The 19641-nt window shown below is 40.7% G+C and overlaps 2 protein-coding genes and 1 long non-coding RNA gene across 22 annotated transcripts in view; 1 reads left to right on the forward strand and 2 right to left on the reverse strand.

Annotated features, from left to right (window-relative positions):
• CTCFL (CCCTC-binding factor like) overlaps positions 1-2501 on the reverse strand; it is a 55839-nt gene extending 53338 nt beyond the window's left edge. For 13 of the 15 annotated variants that reach the window (XR_008841936.1, XR_008841939.1, XR_008841938.1 and 10 more), the window contains exon 1: positions 1730-2487. Coding sequence is in view for 1 of the 15 variants with exons in the window: in XM_056507158.1 (XP_056363133.1) it covers positions 1730-1759 (30 nt within the window). In the remaining 14 variants the exon portion in view is untranslated. Of the gene's footprint in view, positions 1-1729 lie in introns of all 15 variants that reach the window. The other 2 variants (XR_008841943.1, XR_008841937.1) reach the window with 2 other exon arrangements.
• A 15-nt stretch (positions 2502-2516) lies between these two features.
• On the reverse strand, positions 2517-7858 carry LOC130261193 (uncharacterized). 5 transcript variants are annotated; one of them, XR_008841952.1, is made up of 6 exons: positions 7436-7858; positions 6637-6725; positions 5367-5606; positions 4517-4654; positions 4218-4410; positions 2517-2605 (listed from the first exon to the last, which is right to left on the reverse strand). It is a non-coding gene; the product is annotated as an uncharacterized LOC130261193 (long non-coding RNA). The 5 variants fall into 5 exon arrangements; XR_008841951.1 differs by having other exon boundaries at positions 7432-7858; XR_008841950.1 differs by having other exon boundaries at positions 7068-7858.
• Positions 7859-9813: 1955 nt separating this feature from the next.
• On the forward strand, positions 9814-18951 carry PCK1 (phosphoenolpyruvate carboxykinase 1). 2 transcript variants are annotated; one of them, XM_056507325.1, is made up of 11 exons: positions 9814-9871; positions 11214-11465; positions 11639-11913; positions 13275-13456; positions 14065-14268; positions 14603-14790; positions 15682-15844; positions 15964-16188; positions 16292-16423; positions 17202-17297; positions 17865-18951. In XM_056507325.1, the coding sequence occupies exons 3-11, from the start codon at positions 11690-11692 to the stop codon at positions 18317-18319; spliced, it is 1869 nt and encodes a 622-aa protein (XP_056363300.1). In that variant the 5' UTR covers positions 9814-9871; positions 11214-11465; positions 11639-11689; the 3' UTR covers positions 18320-18951. The 2 variants fall into 2 exon arrangements, with proteins under 2 accessions (XP_056363300.1, XP_056363301.1); XM_056507326.1 differs by having other exon boundaries at positions 9815-9871; positions 11702-11913.
• Positions 18952-19641: the final 690 nt, after the last annotated feature.

Raw genomic sequence — 19641 nt, forward strand, 5'->3', positions numbered from 1 at the left:
GCTCTATTATATGCCAGTGCAGAGGGTAGATTTGGAGCTTTATCTCTAAATATTAGCTTAGTGCATTGCAGGGTACAGTACATTGCACAGGGACTGAAGCCCAGTGTGTTATCCTGTTAAACTGAATTACCAAACACCAGTCAAAGCCCTAAACCAAGTGGTGACTTTCCTTGTTGGTAGAAGTAACCCAGTACAACTGGCACTTGTGAAATATCTGTAGCACAAACAGCAACCCACACCACTGGCTTTAGAGCAGTACCCTCAGATGAGGGGGGGTTATTGGACTTATTCTTCAGAGACATCAACTGAAAATCCCTTGACAACAACCACTCCTATCCACAGTTCTGTAAAAACTTAAATGCAAAAATAATGCAGCATGTTTACATTTAACAACTGCAAGTTAGTCATAACTATTCTACTGCTTGGAATCAACACAAATCCAAAGCAATTATTTAAGGCTGAATATCTATTCCAGCAATTTAGTGCTGATATTTTGGTTAGACACCACATTATTCATCATCCACAAATCCACGGGCTCTCAAAACTAACGAACAGGATGCCGAGTACACAATATATCCACATAATTAGGCTGCCAGTAACTATGGCCAGAGATTTTACTTCTTACACATTTTCTAAATCTTTTCAAGTTGCTCCATATACTGTGCAATTATGATAGTTGAAGGGCGCTGTAGGAAAAAAGTTGCTAGAATAATACACTATCCTTTAGGTTATTTTAATGAGGTTTTCTGCACTTCACCAGTCATCAACTTCTAAGAGCTGCCCTGCCTTGCACTTCTGCATTATTAATATCAGCACCATCCATGCAGCTATAGTAAAGGTCTGCCATTATTTCCATTATTCACCAATATTTCCAAGGATTTATGGCTCAAACACAGAATAGCCCTTCAGTTCATTTTTTGCTGAATTTAAAGGAACCACTTGGATCAGCAATCTACGAATTCAACCAGTTTCTGAGTAGGTTTTGACACACTAGAGGTTAACAGCTCCATAATGGCCATTATGGTGTGTTGTGTGTACAGTCTCCAGTTACTGCTGCTGCTGCACTGTCTATCTCTAGCTGCAATCAAACTTCTACCCACTCCTCTGGGAGTCTGATTCTTTCTAACACATCAACAGCCTGCATGAAAAGTCTATCATGAAAGAATAGAGAATTTATATTTTAAATCATAATTATATATATATATTTGTGGGGTAAACGTTCAAAATGATTTGTTTGTTACGAGTATTTCATAAGGAGCATAAGGAATTTAATGTAGGCACATTTTCTTGTGCTAAAATAATGTGACATAAAGAAACAAAATTCAGCCACAAAATTGCAGATAAATTGCTGATAAATTGCTGAGAAGAATCTACCAGTGCATGAGAGTGAATACACAGATAAGTAAAATCCTCCATCAGCAGAGTAAATATCCTTGGCTGCACTAAGGAAACACAGCAAACTTTGTTCCGATCTGTGGTTTTCCACCCAAGTATGAACAGTGCAGCTGACTTTTTAACTACTGGGTTATATATATATACTGGGTTATCTGTTCAGATTGTCAATCTTAAATCTGAATAATGTCTTTTATAATGTTTAAGATGTTTAATATATGTTAGGTGGAGCTAAAAGGCTCCATTTTTAAAAGGCTCCATTACCATCTACATAAAGCACATTTGACCTTGAATGCAGCTCAAGGTTTACTTTCCTTACTGTGTTTCAGAAACTCACTTTGGATGACTGCAGAGGCTGTTTATCCATCCTCTCTGGTGATGCTTTGCACCTCCATCACAGGTTTTCAGCTGCAGTCCTCTGATGCCAATGGAAGGATTGCCATCAATTTAACAGGGCTTGGAATTAGGCCCAGAATAGATAACTATGTGAAGCAACAACAGTGGGATTTATTTACACATTTTTGACCTGTCCACAAACTGTAGAGTAAATCAGGAATGCTGCAGTGCACTTGAAAGAGAAAAAGAAAAAATAAAGAGACCAAAGCATAAAACCCCCCCAAAAAAGGTTCAGATTTAACCTCCAATGCTCATAATTGTTTCATTTATGACACTCCACCTTGTAGTTGAAACCTCCATTCTACCCCAGAACATGAACTCCTGTTAGTCTAGGAGAAAACCCAGTCTTTGTTGTGACTTATTTTGACAGCTTTAATATCATTTTCCACCTGGCATCTGGAAAGTTTTCCATTTTCACTTTCCACCAATGTCTCACTTTAGTTTCCAAGTTTGTGTCGTGTTCACACCGCACCTGTCAGCGGTGTGTGTGCCTTAGCACCGGGCTGCAAACACACACACCTTCCCTCTGCTGCTACCCCAGGGACAGTCACTGCCTTCAGCACCTCTTTTGCAGTGAGATATTGCCCCTCTTAATAATGACAGCACCAGATAACCTCCTTCACACCATCACCTGCTTCAGAGAAAGCGGAGATACTTTTACAATCTTCTGATTCATCTGGCTCTTTTAAATGTTGCTCAGGTCTTGAAGCTGTCACTAAATGGTTGAAGTATTTTTGCTGTGTTTTCTGATGCTCCTTGTTCCTTTGGTGTCCCACTTTCACAAATATGGAGCATTTCTTCAGAGACCACCAAAAACCTTAATTACAAAAAAAAAAAAAAGCATGTCAGCTAATGAGTGAGATAAAAAGTTATGTTCTTTTTGATGCTGTTCTAAGCAACTGCATCTTGCAGATTCAGAATTAAGTCAGTGCTTCAGTGCTGGCCTGGAATATTCTCATGAGAAAACATACAGTTTGATCACTTGGAAAGAAGAATATTATTAATTTTTTATTTTTTCCCCCAGACCTCTGGTTCGGAGATGGAAGCTACAGTTTATTTTATCAGACATCACTTAGGATCCAGATCTGACTTGAATTTCTTGCCTGCCCCAAAGAACACGATTCTCTGCTCCTTATTGCTACAGTCATATAAAAACTAGTCAGACCTCAGACCCAGGAACATCAGAACATACAGTCCTCCTTGTGAATCCCAGAAGCAGAGAGAAATGAGAGCACAGCAAAGCAAAGCCAGATGGAAATCATGCTGGAGGGTATTGATTGACTAGTGTCTAGGCAGGCTATAAATTACCACTTCTCATGCAAAGAGGAGGGTGAGCAGAGCTGCAGAGCTGTCTCAGGGCACAGTGCTTGGACTGTGCTGCTCATACAGGATCAGCTAAATTCAGGTTGTGCCTAAGGCACGGGAAAAGCCAGGCTTTGCTCTCTCTCCAATGCTCATCTTGACTTTGAGGAGACAAATCATCTCTTTAAATATGAGTGGTTCTTGCAGCAGAACAAAAGCAACTCCTTTTGGGTTAAAAGACTTAGTGCTTTCGAGTATTGCCTATGTTCTTAAAATGCTGCTCCATACTGTAAATGCTTATAATTATATAGCATGACAAAAAACCAAGACCTAATAGAGTACACATGTGGGATATATAAAAGGGAAAACATTTAACATAAGCTTATTGGAGCTGAAAGTACCAGGGATGAATAATTGCTTAGACACAAGTCAGGGAAGTGGTCTAAAAATTATTAACCATAATTGCAATTTGCCTATTAACTCTTTCATCTAACATTATGATATATTTAGAAACAATCCTGTCATCCACTAATACACAATTTGCCGCTTGTGGCGAAGAGCAGAGCTTCGTGCCTGGGTCTGCTTGGAAGAAGGATGTTTATTGGCAAGCATATCACTTCTTCCATTTCAAAAGACATTAGTGTGGTTATACAGTTAACTACACCTCAGTGACTTCCTCTGTTTTTACAGAATACTCTTTAATCCAACAGATAGCAAGAAAAGTTTTTAATTCAACTCCCCTTAGTTAGTTATTACAGGTTTCTGTTGCTGTTTGTGCAAGGGTGGAAGAGTTAAAAATTTAAAAGGCAGAAAGTTTTCCTCTTGTTTTGACTAAACCAGGGGAAACGTGCTGGAGCTGTGCAAAATTTGATTGCCAAACACAGAGAGAAGATACACAGTGAGAAAAGATAGTAAAGGTTTAACCCAGCTGATGTAAGAAACAAACTCCAAGGATGCCCACGTTTCCTTCTTTTATCACATTGTTAATCTTTAATCAGGAAAACAGTTCTGAGAACAGCTCTTTGTGCACAGCTGAACAGACACCAAAACTTGAAGTTAATAGGATCACCAAAGAATGAGACTATTAAATGATTATCCTAATAAATCTGTGAGTGAGATGTACAAACCCAGAGGAGTTCAAATTCTGCTTCCACGTGGATGTGCAGCAAGTACACGTTAAACCTTGCAAAATCAGCAGTAAGGAGGTGGTTGGTGGGTTCAGAAGAGCAGTGGGTTCCTGTGCACTTTTTTTCCAGCTCAGATAACAAATCCTCTTGGGAGCTAAACTTTCTGAGGAGTCCAACTTCTTAATTCAAAAATCTAAAAAAACCAAGAAAATTTAAGGGAATATTTAACAACTTGTGTATTAATGTCACTTCACTGAACAGCAGGTGCTGTAATCCATGATATTTAGCAGCAGAAATACCTTAAATTTTAATTTTCTGCACTGTTACAATGTTGAACCGTCACTTAAAGCCCTCAACCAGATAGCCCCAGGCCTCTCCATCAGGAGCTGGTAACAGAAATATGGTATAGCAGGCTTAGTTGTACATCTTTTGTGCTCCTGTAAGAAGAAACAAAGTCAATCTTACAGTCCTTGTTATCTTAAACATCAAGATGAGGCAGTGTCTAGAAAGCAGATGAGAATGCCTGGGTTTTATGAATCATGGTTATTACTCCATTCTGCCTCTGCAAACTGAATGTCTCTTGATCTGTCATTCATACCTATCTTTTGTTTAAGATCTTCTGGGCATTTATGCTTCACCCAAAATAAAAAGGTACTTAGTGCTATTTTGGGCAAATACTTGGACTCTGCAAGGTTAGCAAGTGCATGGGGTCTTTTATCTTGTTAGCAGAATGCAAGCTGGTTGCTGTTCATTTGCACACAGTGGTTTAAGCACACACATAAGCAGCTTCTCTTTACATAAACACTATTCATATGCATATATATCATCCCAAATCAGTAAATTTGGAGATAGTTACAAGTAATCAGTCAAAGATGCACGTATAGCAGTCAGAATCCTGTCTTCCTAAAAGCATAAGAAAAAAAGCATGATTTCCAGTTGAACTCCTGATGTCTTTATTGAGTGTTGTTTGTAGAAATAATCATAATTGTGGCATTTGTCTGGTAGGAACCACTTACACTGACCAAACAAAAGTGCCTTTACATTGAAAAAAATCCCACTGTGGTCCACTGATGTTGTCTATTCCTGTTAGAATGGTGCTAAGCAGAAGTGTACAGTATGTAGGATTTCACCTGACCTGTTAACACTTACATAAGCATTTTCCAGTAAACAGAGGATTCGTTACAGAGATTATTGGTTTTTGTGCAATGTTGATTTTCCTCCAGCTGCCAGGTTCAAGAACCAAAAGGCATGTAGTGCTTGACATAGGCACATTTGCCTTCTGACCTTTAGATGTAGCTTGGCTTTCATTTCTGCATAATCAGCTTTTCTATCCTGTTGTTTGGCTTTTCATGTTCTAAAATGCTTGAAATATTAATCAAAGCTGTTTTCCTAGGGAAAAAGTATAGAACAAATCTCACTTGAAACAGAAAACAGGGTTCAGCCCAAGTTGCTGCTATTGAAGGAGAAAACAGTTTATATGTAAGTAAATGCTTTTCATTTCAAGTAAGAACTTACTATTTGCATTACAGTAACCAAGAGAGAACTCAGCAGGGACTGTCTGTGGCACTGACAAAAACGAGAAGAGATAACAATCACATCTAATTAGGTTTTAAGCTCCTCTAGATGGAAACTATCAGCCAAACTAGAAGAATTCACAAGTACAGAGAGAAACTGGCATTATCACCTCCCAGTCCCCTTCCTAGGAGCTGATAAAGGTTTGGGGATGTACTTACATTTCCAAAGTCAAATGGGAAATCCATGGCAGAGGAAGAAACAGAACCTAAAACTTCAGAATCTGCCCCCACTCTTACTGGTTAAAGCCATCCTTCTTCAAAGGAGTTGGCTCAAGAAGGATGCACAGAGTTGTGACCAGAGGGTCAGACTGCATGGAACAAGGGACTGAAATGCTGAGAGAAAACAAAGGTGTGTGGGAGGATTTAAAGAAAAGAGAAAAAGCCCATTGCACAGGTAGAGCTGGATAACCCTGGAAGGACAAGCAGGCAAAGCATCACAGAGAAATAATGAATGGCATGCAAGAGGAAGGAGCAAGGAGAGCCAGAGTTTTCTCATCCTAGAAAAAATAAACACATTCAGAATATAAAAAGCTGCTTCCATGTCATTTCTTGAGGCCTGAGGAGGTGAGATCTCTGTAAAAGGGCACAGTTAGCAGAACACCAGTCATGCACAGGAAGCCAGAAACTCTTGAACAAGAGGTGCTTGAATTCATGTGCAAGGATTTGTCTGTTCCCTACCCAAGTAGGAAGTAGGAAGTCCTTGACAGCTGCAAACACACACCTCTGTGGTAAAGACATTTCATTCCAACAAGGGTAACCACTTTTATTTGCAAACTGGATTTGGAGCCATCTGGGCTTTGTGTGACTGAGCAGAGCAGATGCTGGAAGGAAAAGGAAACACAAACCTTTTGCTGACTGGTTTTCACTCTGGTTGGTATGGTTTGTCCCCTTCTCTCCTAGCTCTGGTTCTGCTCTTCATTCAGCAAAACAAAACCTGCAGTAACCATGCAAAAATCATAATTCTGTTGTGGCTAGGGTAAAGTCAGTCAATGAGAAGAGCTCCCAAGCTAACAGAATTACACATACCTGGCCACTGGTCAGGTACCAGTGGCTACAGAGCCCATTACTCACACATTCACACCAATCCTTGACAGGGCTTTTTTTTAAAAAAAGGACAGTATTCCTTTAGGGAAGAGTCCCCAGATTAGAGTCACAGCTCAAGAAATGGCTCCAGAGGAGTGACTGCTTATCAAAGTTAAAATTACTTATCTCAATCCCATCTCCAGAGCTGAGCCTGTAAAAGTGAGCTTAAAAATAAAGCAATAATAACAACAACAATACATATTTTATCTGTCAAAGCAGAACAACAAGCAAGAAACCAGTGTGCCCATGGTACAACATCATGTTCTGTGGCACAACCAGGACTTGCCCTAAAATATAGCTTGGGATTGAGCACTTGAGCTGATACTAAACTAAGCATCAAAGGTTGGTGACCTTGTTTAGAGGCCTTAAACACGCACCAGTGCATCTTCCAGGCTGCTGAAATTTGCTTCCATTTGTTTTGAGAAATGCCTGTTGTCAAGCTGAAAATGCTGGACAGGCTAATGGAAGTTCAGTCTAATCGTGATAAATCCCGGTAGTTTTTTCCGCCCCTCCACCATCAGAACAAGCCACTTCGTTTTGAACACGGGCCAAAAAACTTACATCACCTTTTGCAGGGATCCACAAACATCATATCTTGCAATCTGCCCAAGCCTGTATAGACTGGGGCTGGAAAGGAGGTAAGAAGGGGGTGAAGGGTTGCTGCTCCCTGTTGTGGCCGGTGGCACAGGCTCCATCTCCAGTGGCTCAGGCTCACGGCTCACGCTGCACACGTGGAGAGGAGTGTGCAGCACGTGTGGCAGGTCCCCAGACCTCCTGCAGAAGGGTCAGTGCTGAGGAAATGCCTGCAAGGAGAGGGGCTGTGAGGCGGAAATATCGCCCGCCTCTGGAATCAGCACTTGGCTCGCTCACAGACTCTTTTGCAACCGCAGGCAATTTGCACGGTTCAGGTTCTCTTTTGGAAACCGAGAGAACAATCCCTGCCCTGCTCTCTGTGAGCTTGCAAGGGCTGCCCTTGGATCTGGGCTCTGTGGCACCCAGTCCAGCAGCTGTCAGAGTGTGCAGAGCACAACTCCACTGCAGAAATAACAATCCAGAGGCAGTGCTGTTCTGTTAGCAGAACAGTTCAGAGAATCTTTAAAATACCTACAATTCTACATCAAAATACCCAAGTGACAAACTCTTTGGAGGTGACAATATGTAGGAGAATCAGCAATGGCAGGGAAGTAGAATTTCTGAGTATTAATACATGCCATTAACAACTTTCAGATCTCACTGAGTGCTTTGTTGCACCCTGGTTTGTAGTGATGAGTTAAGCTTTCTAATGACACTTTTTCTGAGCATCTAAAACTTTTACATTTATTGAGGTCTAGTAAGTCTGTAAAACCTGAGGTGCTCAAAAACTTCTGTTTTGAACAATCTGAATAGTGTCCATCAAAGCAAACATCATAAAACCCCTCCTTTCAAGGCACTTGTTGAACACAATCATCTTGAAATGTCAGATTCACACACGTTTAAATGATTTGACAGCTTCCAAGAAGGCACCTGATAAGCATCACATTCAAGTGTCAAGAAGCACTGAGAAAAAGTGCCAAAAAAAGTTCAATCAGAAAAAATTGTTATCAGCTATTAGATGAGCATTATAATGCAATTACTACTAAAAAAGGTTTCTCATTTAAATGGAAAATAAACTTTAAATTCAAGACAACTCTTTTTTTTAAGGGTTTTACATTTCCCCACACCACCTCCCAAGTTTGCCATTTGTGAAATCTTCCAGAAACTGAATCCAGACAGCAGCACTCACCTGTACTGGGTGAACACCTCAAGACCACTGTAACTGAGCCATTGGAAGTGATGCATCTGGGTTTTTGTGTGGGAGACAGTGGGTGTTATGAGAATTCACTATCTTCACATAAAGCCTTTAATGCCTTCTGTTGGCTGCCTAAAAGCTGAATCTCTAAATGAGAAGATTCTTGAAAAAAATCCTGGCCTTGATTTGCATATGCTCCAGTTATTTCACTGCACCAAATACTATGTGTGTTTTAAATAGGGGCTTGAGGCTCACTGTGTGTTTGTGATATGCTCTGAGATCCTCTGATGGGAGGTGTTACCTAAATACAAGTAATTTGATGCTGAAGTGTCTAGAATTCCCAGTGGACATCTGTACTGGAGCCCTGCTGCCATCACAAATGAAAAACATTTGGAATCCTTAATGTGATTTTTAATGGACATATGTTCATAACACAGTACCACCAATTTGGCATATTTAGTGTCTTCTCAAGAGAAGCCCACAGTTTGTATAGCAAGATTGTGGGAGGTTAGGATTGCAGTGTTAGGAAATTTGCACAACACCTGCCTGACTGTAATTTAATTGGCAGAAATTAATGCTCTGGGTTTGGGAATTTTTTTTCCTCCTCTCAAAACCTAGAGACACTAGGACTGATTCTGCTGTATTACACTGGTGTATGTAAGCTTTTATTCTGATTGTGCTGCAATATGATCATTTCCTGATCTATCATCTTCCTGACAACTGAGCATTGCTGACTTACCCTCAGATATTTCTATGTGCACTGACTTACCTGGCCAGCAAAAAGCTCTCAGTATTTTTGTACTTCTCTGAAAAAGAGTTTTGTTTAGTATTACTAAAGATTATGCTCAATTTTATTTTTAATGAAGGTATTTTATGATGTGTTTTAAAAGGAAAATATTTCTGATCAGTTCCACCAGCTACACAGTATGTGGACTCTGAAGACAAACACCAGCTTTGCCATTATTAAATTGGTTTTGGATTTTATCTTTGCTTACATCACAGCCCTATCTGGAGCAGTCTTTAGCACCTCTTATCCCACCAGATTTTTGTTTTCCTTTTTGGGAATGTTTGGCCTTGCCATGAATCAAGGACAGCCCCTGTTACCTCACTGTTTTCTTCCCTTATTTACAAAACATTATAAAAGGCTTTGCAGGGGAGATAGAGACTACAGTCCCAGGGGCTGTTCCTGCAGTGGGAACTGCAGTATTTTAGACTTGCAGGATGGGAAGGTGAGCTGCAGTCCTGAACCCTGCTGCTCTGCCAGCTTGGATTTTGGGGGTTGCAAGTCACTGCTGGCTGCTCCAGCAAGAACCTTGCTGGGAACATCCAACCTGAGCAATAGCTGGGTTGTGAACACCCTTTATACAAGATAAGTCAATTTTGTTGCTTTATAGAACTCCCTGAAACTTGGCTGGGAATCCCAGATTTCCTATTCTGCAAACTACCAATGACAACCATGGTAAAAGCCCCACCAATACAAAAAAGTCACAAAAGCATTACCTTATCCAGGCTCCAGATGTTTTGCTAAGACTGGGTAGAAATAGAGTGAGATGAAATGGCAGCAGGGTTATTTCTACAGTTTTGTTTGTCTGAAATACTTAAATCTTCACACATCCAGACTACATGGACAAATAGACATGAAGACCACCTTTCCTTATGGTCACAAAGGTCTAAAATGGAACAGAGGAAGCTGAAGGCAGGCCTGCAGAAACAGGGACAAGAGCTCAAAGTGCCCGAGATCACACTCAAGTGTCTGATATCACACTGAGATAAGACTCAGAATTATAAGAGCAGTAGTGGCTGTTGATATCAGACACTGCCACAACTGACACAGACTGTGTATGTGCACATGCAGACAGTGCACTTCACCCACAGAACAACAGCCTGCACCCCAGTCCTGAGCAGTTCTGTGTTTTGCTCTGAGTAATAATTTAGGGATGGGTTAATATTTTATGACACCTCCTCCCCATAGAACTCCCAGTAAAAGAAAACATAATATTTGAAAGAGGAGGTTAATTATTGAGACACTGCTCTGCCTCTTCTGAGGTTGTAGCAATAGAAAATAACTGTTTAGTTCGCAAGCCAGAAGCAAAAACTTCCTTGCCTACACTGAAGGAACCCCAACAATTAGATTTATACTGCTTGGGATTTTTTTAGAATCACATAGACAAAAATAAGAGCTGTGGGCCTTGTGTATGTCATGGTTATTCAGGCCTGTCAGTGCTCACTGTTGAACTTTATACCCGGATCAGGCAGTGTTCCCAAGGTGAGTAAACACTCCTTGGACGAGCCTCCACTTCACAGCCAACTAGTGACCATCTGCCTACAAAATGTGCCAACTGCACTTTGCCTCCGTGCATGACCTCCGTGTTCCTGGCTCCAGAAACTCTTTGTACTCAACCTTTCCCACACGCCGAGAAGTTATGACGTTTTTGATTTCAAAGCCAAATTGGATCAAAGTTTGGTTAAACTGCTAAATTTTGTAACTTCTTCAAAACAGCAAAGCCAGGGGCTAAGAACCTCCGCTTCCAGCATTCATTAATCAAGCCTGTTAAATGATTACCCCGCCAGGGCTGCGTTGTTGACAACTCTGCATGATGACAATGTCAGTGGCACTGTCCCAAGACACATCCAGTGGTGATGTAAAGGACAAGCCTCCCTCACCTCAACTGGTGGGATGGACACCACCACGAAGAATATTTAAGGAAGGAGGTGCATCCTTGGAAAGCAGGGATTGCAAGAGAGCTCCAAGGCAAGTGAAACGGGCTCAACTGAAAGGTACAGCAAAATCCTTTCTGACATCCAGCTCCACCTACATAGACAGTAAGTAGAATGGCCTCTATTTTTTCCACCTTGATACTAGCAGTGATCCAAATTCCCTACCTTGATTTTAAAGCAGCAATCAAGTCCACAGTAAATTCTTTGTGTCACATTAGGCTTCGTGACACCGGTTAGAATGCAAAGTGTGCTAACACACCTAATCTATTTGATTTTAGATTGTGGTCGGTATTTTATAGCCATCCACAAGACCCACAACAGCTTCAATAATGCCCCCACAGCTGAAAGCTGAGATGAACGTCGTGCCCAAGGTTGTCCAGGGGGATTTGGAGAGTCTGTCTCCAGAAGCGAGGGATTTCATCGAAACCAACGCCAAGCTGTGCCAGCCTGAGTGCATCCACATCTGCGATGGCTCGGAGGAAGAGAACAAAAAACTTCTGGACATCATGGTAGAACAAGGCATGATCAAGAAGTTGAACAAGTATGAGAACTGGTGAGTAACCTAAATGAAGTCAAGTAACATCTCAGAATTGGAAAATTCATTTTCTATCCTGTTTCCTTAAAAAACTTCTTATAACTCTCTCATATTTGCTTTCCATGAACATTTTGTAACTTTAGCTTACATAGGTGAAATACTCAGGAAAAACAAACTTTTTCCTCTAAAAATTCGCATAAAGCAAATTATTCAACTGGACTATCAACTCTATTATTTTTCTCTATTGATTAGTTACATCAGGAAACTGAAATAATGTCATGAGACTTACACAACTTATCATTAGCAATGGCTAAATATTGTTGAGCAAATCTTCTTCTGAAGAATTCCACTATTTTAGCCAATTAATTTATTCATCACATACTTTTTTGTGGCATTCAAATAGGTCTGTGGGTGTTCAAATATTATTCAGTACAGGCGTTATTCATATCATGCCGATGAGCTTTGACTCTAATGTATTCTGCAAATAGTTTTTTCAAATATTTCCTAATTTCTCCCAACTAACTGAACATGAAAGGAGAATATTAACAACAAGTGCATACTCTAGAATTACGTGCCAACCACGAGATCTTCATGGGAGAAATCTGCAAAGACTTTTGAATAACTAAAGTGCAGGAATTTGGCAATCTGTTTGCAGACTATTTGGGAGAGAAAAGGGCAAGATTCACCAGATAAATTATTCATTGTTAATGATATGCTTAGCTGTAGTGATGATGGTTATGACAGCCCCACTAGAACATTTTTATACTCGTGGAAAATTTCCATGCACAAAGGTGAAAATGTAAAACAATCCCCTCTATTGTAAATAGATGGCAAAAATTCCTTAGAGAGGAAAAAATCCCCCTTAATAAACTCCTTCAATGATGGTGCTAATTCTCAGTATTTCCTTTGTGATGCCTCTAACTTAAGGGACTGTGCCAATCCACTAAACTGGGTTCTGATCCCTCTGGCACTTATACCAACACTTAAACTACTTTCCTTGGCATCCACTTGGCTTGAGGCATCATTTTGTGGTCCCCATACAAAACAATTTCACACTGATGAGAATGAGAATTAAACAAGATTAACTTTTCCCTGAAAGTTAGCAACAGACAATAAGGCTGAGATAAGAGGAAAAAGATATAACAAGAATTTCCTAGGCCATATAATTTGTTATTATTACTGGAAAGTCTTAAAACAATTTGTATGAGAGAAGGTATCTGACTGATTTTTGAGATTATCTGCTATACTGCTTTGTCACTAATTTTTGCCTTACAAAGCACTATTTTAGTAACCTTTTGTGCTAAAGTGATCCCACAGAAGGGTAAAAAACGTTATATTGATAATTAAAGTCTAATTTCCTGATTTTTGGTGAATTGCAGCTGGCTGGCTCTCACTGATCCAAGAGATGTGGCAAGAATTGAGAGCAAAACTGTCATCATCACTCAAGAGCAGAGAGATACCACTCCAATACCTAAAAGTGGAACAAGCCAGCTGGGGCGCTGGATGTCTGAGGAAGATTTTGAGAAAGCCTTCAACACCAGGTTCCCAGGCTGCATGCAAGGTAGGCAAGAAAAAGATGATTGGCACTGAAATTTCAGCATTGCTGAGACACTTATGCTGTTGCAAGTTACTGTAATCTTTAAAGAACCATTTGAGCTGAAGATTTAGCTTTATACCCCCAATAGTGACTTCACTGGTTTCATGCAGATCTTTACCATAGACCCAAATATCTGGGCAAGGACAGTCCTCAGTCTCTTTCCAGCACTCCTGTTTTTCTAAAGAGTGGCAAAGTACAAAATTTGTGTAACTTGATTCAGGAAGTCACACAGCAGCTGAGGAGCAGATAGGAAGAGAGATGAGAATGAAGGACCTGCCATCCACAGCAATAATTTCAGATTCAGGAATTTACACTAACAGAGAACTTGGCCTTCACTCCCACTTACTCCTGGCTAGACAATCTATCTGAACTGCTGCTTTCAGCATTTAAGATAAAACTTCTTGCTACACAATTAGACAAACAGAAAGCTACAGCTATTCAAACATCATCAGAATCTCTCACAAGACAAACAGCTTTTAAAGGACTGAGAAACGACCTCCATGTCTATAAAGGTTATTTCAAAAGTTCCTTGTTTTGCTCTGGGCCACATGTTGCTACTCCCTGTTTTCCAGGACGCACAATGTATGTCATCCCCTTCAGCATGGGGCCCATTGGGTCACCTTTGTCCAAAATTGGGATTGAGCTGACGGATTCACCCTATGTAGTGGCCAGCATGAGGATCATGACACGGATGGGAACAGATGTTTTGAAAGCCCTGGGCAATGGGGAGTTTGTAAAATGCCTTCACTCTGTTGGATGCCCTCTGCCACTAAAAGGTAAGAGCCATTAAAAACTCCAGGAGCCACTAAAAACCCCAGGAGCCATTAAAAACTCCTGGAAATTCCCAGGGCTGTGTTTTGGAGCTGATGGGACACCCTCCCCACAGAACACCAGGGTGGCTCTGTAACAGCACTAGGTTCAAAACTCAGTTAAAGGAATCAAAGCTCAACGAGAGTTTGATGGAAAGGAGATTATTATCCCTAGTGCTTTACCAGGGATTTCCTTGAAGCATCTGCTGTGGGCTGCTGTCAGAGGCACGATGCTGATGACACAACAGCATGACCAAGCATGGAAATTGCTGCACTCTCAGTACAACATTCTGTTCTGCAGAGCCATTAGTCAACAACTGGCCGTGCAACCCGGAGCTGACGCTGATTGCTCATCTCCCGGACCGCAGGGAGATCATTTCCTTTGGCAGTGGCTACGGGGGAAACTCCTTGCTGGGCAAGAAATGCTTTGCTCTCAGGATTGCCAGCAGACTGGCCAAAGAGGAGGGCTGGCTCGCAGAGCACATGCTGGTAAGAGCTGTTAGATCTGGTGTGTTTGAGCAGCCCTTAAACCCCAAATTAGAGCCACATAAATCCGTCACCCGTCCCGCCATCAGTGAAATTAATCTCATATGGACAGTCCTGTAATTGTAGATAGGAATCTGTCACGTGCCAGGCTCACAAGGAAGAGAAAACTGCTTGTAAGGCCAAGTACTAAGCATTTAAAATAGGATCTGTAATGACATAAAAAAAGCAAGATCTGGAACTTCTGAGAGTAACTTCTTGTAGGCAGACCCATGTATTTGAGCAGAGCCTCAACATCACCACTGGACCCAATTATAAAGAGGTTTATGCACTCAAAAACCTGCAAATATCAGATTTCTAAGGGAGTGCTGCTGCGTAACCTTCCTGGCTTTAACTTCTGCTGTCCTTTAAACATTCTAGCACCACAAAATACCACTGAAAAAAAGAATTTCAAAGTGCATAAGAGAACAGGCTTAGAAAAAATATCTGTGGTCTTTGAGAAGAGCAGAAGTATCCATGCACAAAGTGTTTTCCCTTCACTCCACTTGTGCAGTCAAAAGAATATTGCCTGGTTTTCTTCTGTCTCAACAGAGAAACACAGATGTATATGGTCTTTAACCAGCAAAATAAAAATAAATGTTTATTATATACAGACCTAGCATTTTAAAAAATTATAATAATTTCTTAGAGATATTCTAATGGCAAGAAGAATTGATTCTATGATTTAAAAAGCACAGCTTGAGTTATTTGTCAACAATATTATGTGGTGCTTCTTCTGTAGGAACAAATGTGCATAATTAAATATTTTATCATTTCCACTTGCTAGGAGACAATCTCCAAAATGAAAAGTGCAAGAAAAAAAGACTGTGTTTAACAGTTGCATTAATTTTTCAACAGATCCTGGGAATTACCAATCCAGAAGGTAAAAAGAAGTACTTTGCTGCAGCATTCCCTAGTGCATGTGGAAAAACTAACTTGGCCATGATGAACCCAAGCCTGCCAGGATGGAAAATTGAGTGTGTGGGTGATGACATTGCCTGGATGAAATTTGATGAACAAGGTATGGAAATTAAATGGGAATGTTTTACAGGTTGCTGTAGGTGCAGTAAGACATGCTACAAACTTCTGGATAGAATTAAATCAGTATGATTTACTTCTGTTTTGCCATTTAACTTCCAGGCAACTTAAGGGCAATCAATCCTGAAAATGGCTTTTTTGGTGTCGCCCCTGGAACCTCAGTCAAAACAAACCCCAATGCAATTAAAACCATATTCAAGAACACCATCTTTACCAACGTGGCAGAAACCAGTGATGGAGGGGTTTACTGGGAAGGCATTGATGAGCCCCTGCCAGCTGGAGTCACTGTGACCTCCTGGAAGAACAAGGATTGGACCCCAGACAACGGTACCGAGCCCACACCACGCCCCTCTCTTGGCTTCCTTTGAAATTAATGAATGGATTTAAATTAATTCTGCCATCATGACCTTTTCCTTGTGCTCCTGTGCAGGAGAACCTTGTGCTCACCCCAACTCCAGGTTCTGCTCCCCAGCCAGGCAGTGCCCCATCATGGATCCTGCCTGGGAATCTCCCGAGGGCGTTCCCATCGAAGGCATCATTTTCGGAGGGCGCAGACCAGCTGGTAAGAGCTGCAGCAGCCACGTTTCCAGGCTGAGGTGCTGGCCACAGAACGTTGACACACAGCTGGGCACAGACACAAGTTTTGCTTTCACAGCTGCAAAAGCAAGGAAATAACCACATTAGTCCAATTTTTCTGAGTTAGCCTTTGGCACACACGCTTCCAGCCACTGGTGTTTCAATGTCTGAGTTCTTTGATGTTAACACAAAACAGGTAATAATAATAATAATAATAATAATAATAATAATAATAATAATAATAATAATAATAAAAGGCTGGAGGGAGATCAGAACCCACTGACGTGGGTAGTACACACAGAAAATTGCTGTATTGGTCTCAATTTGCCTGTAGCTTAAGTAGTTCAGCTAGCAAATGGTTAGAGAAATTAATCAGTTTTAGATAGTTTAAGAAAAGGAAGTAAAATTGTTCTGCTAAAGGGCACCTAAAGTTGGAAAAGGAATAGAAGTAATGCTAGGTCTGAGCCTAATATGACCACAGAACCAGATTCTATTTCCACTAAAATCTGCTGGGGATTCTGATGTCCCAGATATCTCCCCCTGGATGTTTTCAGTAATCAGTAGCCAGTTTTGAAAACATTCATTTAAACTTCTTTGCTGTAAGAGAGCAGGAAATGAACTGATTTAAGAAAAAAAAAAAAAAAACCCAGGAAAATTAGAGTACATTATATAGTAACATGCATTCAGCACTATTTCAGACAGCAAAATCTGTCATAAAAATGTTTCTGGACCTCTAATTGCTGAAGTGATTTTGTTCTTTATAGGTGTCCCTCTCGTGTATGAGGCCTTTAACTGGAAGCATGGAGTCTTTGTAGGAGCAGCCATGAGATCTGAAGCAACAGCAGCTGCTGAGCACAAAGGTAAATCAAAATTTAATCTGCCTACCTGTATTAAAAGCAAGCCCCTCTGGACTGCCTGCCCTCTCCTTCCCCCTGCTCTTTCACATTTCAGTCTTGGCAGCTAATTTTGCAACCTGTGCATTTTCACAATAGAAAATATTTGTACTGGAATTAACAGCCCAATTCTCTGTAAAAGTCAAATTAAGCAAAATAATCCCTTAGGTGGCAAGCACACAGAACAGGATGCAGGCACAGGGCTGCCAGAAGCCTTGACAGGCAGTTCTTGTTACAGTCTGGGATAAATAAATTTAAATTTTCTTTTTTTGCTAGAGCTCAACATAAATGCATGAATGATAGCCATCTCTTGAGGATCTTCATTTAAGCTACTTGACCTGTAAGAAATTTAATAACAAAAATTAATTTAATTTGTACCTTTTGTGCATCAAGGATACCGCTTGCTTTTTTTCTTTGGTTCAGAAGGGTGGTGAAGGGATCACGAGTACCAAACCCTGGGAGGATCTGAATCTTTGAGCTTTAGAATAAATGTGCTATTTATTCCCTTACCTTCTCCATCTGTGTTTCAAACAGGCAAAATCATCATGCACGATCCATTTGCCATGAGGCCTTTCTTTGGCTACAACTTTGGCAAATACTTGGCCCACTGGCTGAGCATGGCCCATCGTCCAGCTGCAAAACTCCCCAGGATCTTCCATGTCAACTGGTTCCGGAAAGACAGCCAAGGGAAATTCCTGTGGCCTGGCTTCGGAGAGAATTCCCGTGTGCTGGAGTGGATGTTCAACAGGATTGAAGGGAAAGCCTCTGCCAAACCAACTGCCATAGGTTACATCCCCACGGATGCTGCTTTGAACTTGAAGGGGTTGGAAGATGTCAACCTCACCGAACTGTTTGATATCTCAAAAGAGTTCTGGGAAAAGGAGGTAGAAGAAATCAAGCAATACTTTGAAGTGCAAGTTAATGCAGACCTTCCCTATGAAATAGAAAGGGAATTGCTTGCCTTAGAGATGAGGATAAAACAGCTGTGAGCTGATCAAACCCACAATTATTTATCAATTCGCACATACTAAGGCAAGGCAAACACATTTTACCAAATCACCACTGGAAGCATAGCAGCACACTGATGGGCAGGGGGTTATAATGAAAGTAGGTCATAGCTTAGTTAGGATATAGATACAGAGACATTCTAGAAATAACTCCAGACCTAATGATTTATAACTACATCGGTTGTTGTGAATAGGTGAGCAGCTGTGGGAGTGCACGTGCACAGGCTCTGAAACCCCTGCTCTGTCACTTACATGCACACAGAGCCATGATGGGTGTAAATTATTTGCCTAGTTCTGCATATACAATCCAAACCAATCCAGCCTTCAAGTTGTAGCACGTTGTTTCCATCACAGAAACCTCTGGAGTCTCAGACTCCACTGGGAGGAGGAGAGAAAATTAGATGCTGTATATATGTATTACCTAAACATATTTCATGTCTTAAATACTTTTTAGAAAAATGAAGTTGTAACTTCTATCAGGGTGAAAGATGACTTTATATTACTAATGCATATTTAAGATATTGCTATTATATATTACTCATGTTCCTGTGATTTCCAGATGTTTTGAATGGCTTGTTCTTAAACTATAAAATAAATGTTTATACAAAATATTACCTCATTTCCAGTATTCTTGCTGTTTATAAATTGCATGCATATAAATTGAGGCTCCTGTCAATACCACAGCACTGGGAGAGATGCACATGTGGAAGTTAGATGTTGACTAGAGTTGATCTGCTACTCTTGAGCCAACGAGTTTAAGCCACATACTGTCTTTGCAGCTTCGATTCCAGCCAAAGGAATGATCAAAAAATGATGATACCAGCTGTGAGCAGTCATCCAGATGGTGACACACTCTCCATAGCTGGGCATTGTTAGTTACTGCAGGTATTTATAAAATAAACTACCCTCTAGGAAAGCCCCATATTAGGACCTTGCTCATTTGTTAAAGTCATAGGATTTGTTCCTGTTCCACAGTACCTTGGCCTTTGCAAGAGTAATGAGTGCAGCTGTTGAAGTAAAGACAGTTTGGGAAAAAGTTTTCCAGATTTGTCAGGATGCCTAAAGCCTTAGAGCTCAATGAAAATCAGGGCAGGAACCTGTTGGCTTCCTTGTTGAGCCAAGACACTAAAACCAGCCCATGTTCTCCCAATTAGAGGTGTCATTTATGTGCTTCCCACATCCCTGGCAGGTATCCTGCTTTTTCACTTTGAATGCTTGATCTCTCAAAACATATTGCAAATATTTGCTTAGCAAAAAGAAAATCACTTACATTGTGTAATAAGCCTTTTTACAGACCCTGCTTC

The sequence above is a fragment of the Oenanthe melanoleuca genome, chromosome 20, assembly GCF_029582105.1.
Source record: "Oenanthe melanoleuca isolate GR-GAL-2019-014 chromosome 20, OMel1.0, whole genome shotgun sequence".
NCBI lineage: Eukaryota > Metazoa > Chordata > Aves > Passeriformes > Muscicapidae > Oenanthe > Oenanthe melanoleuca.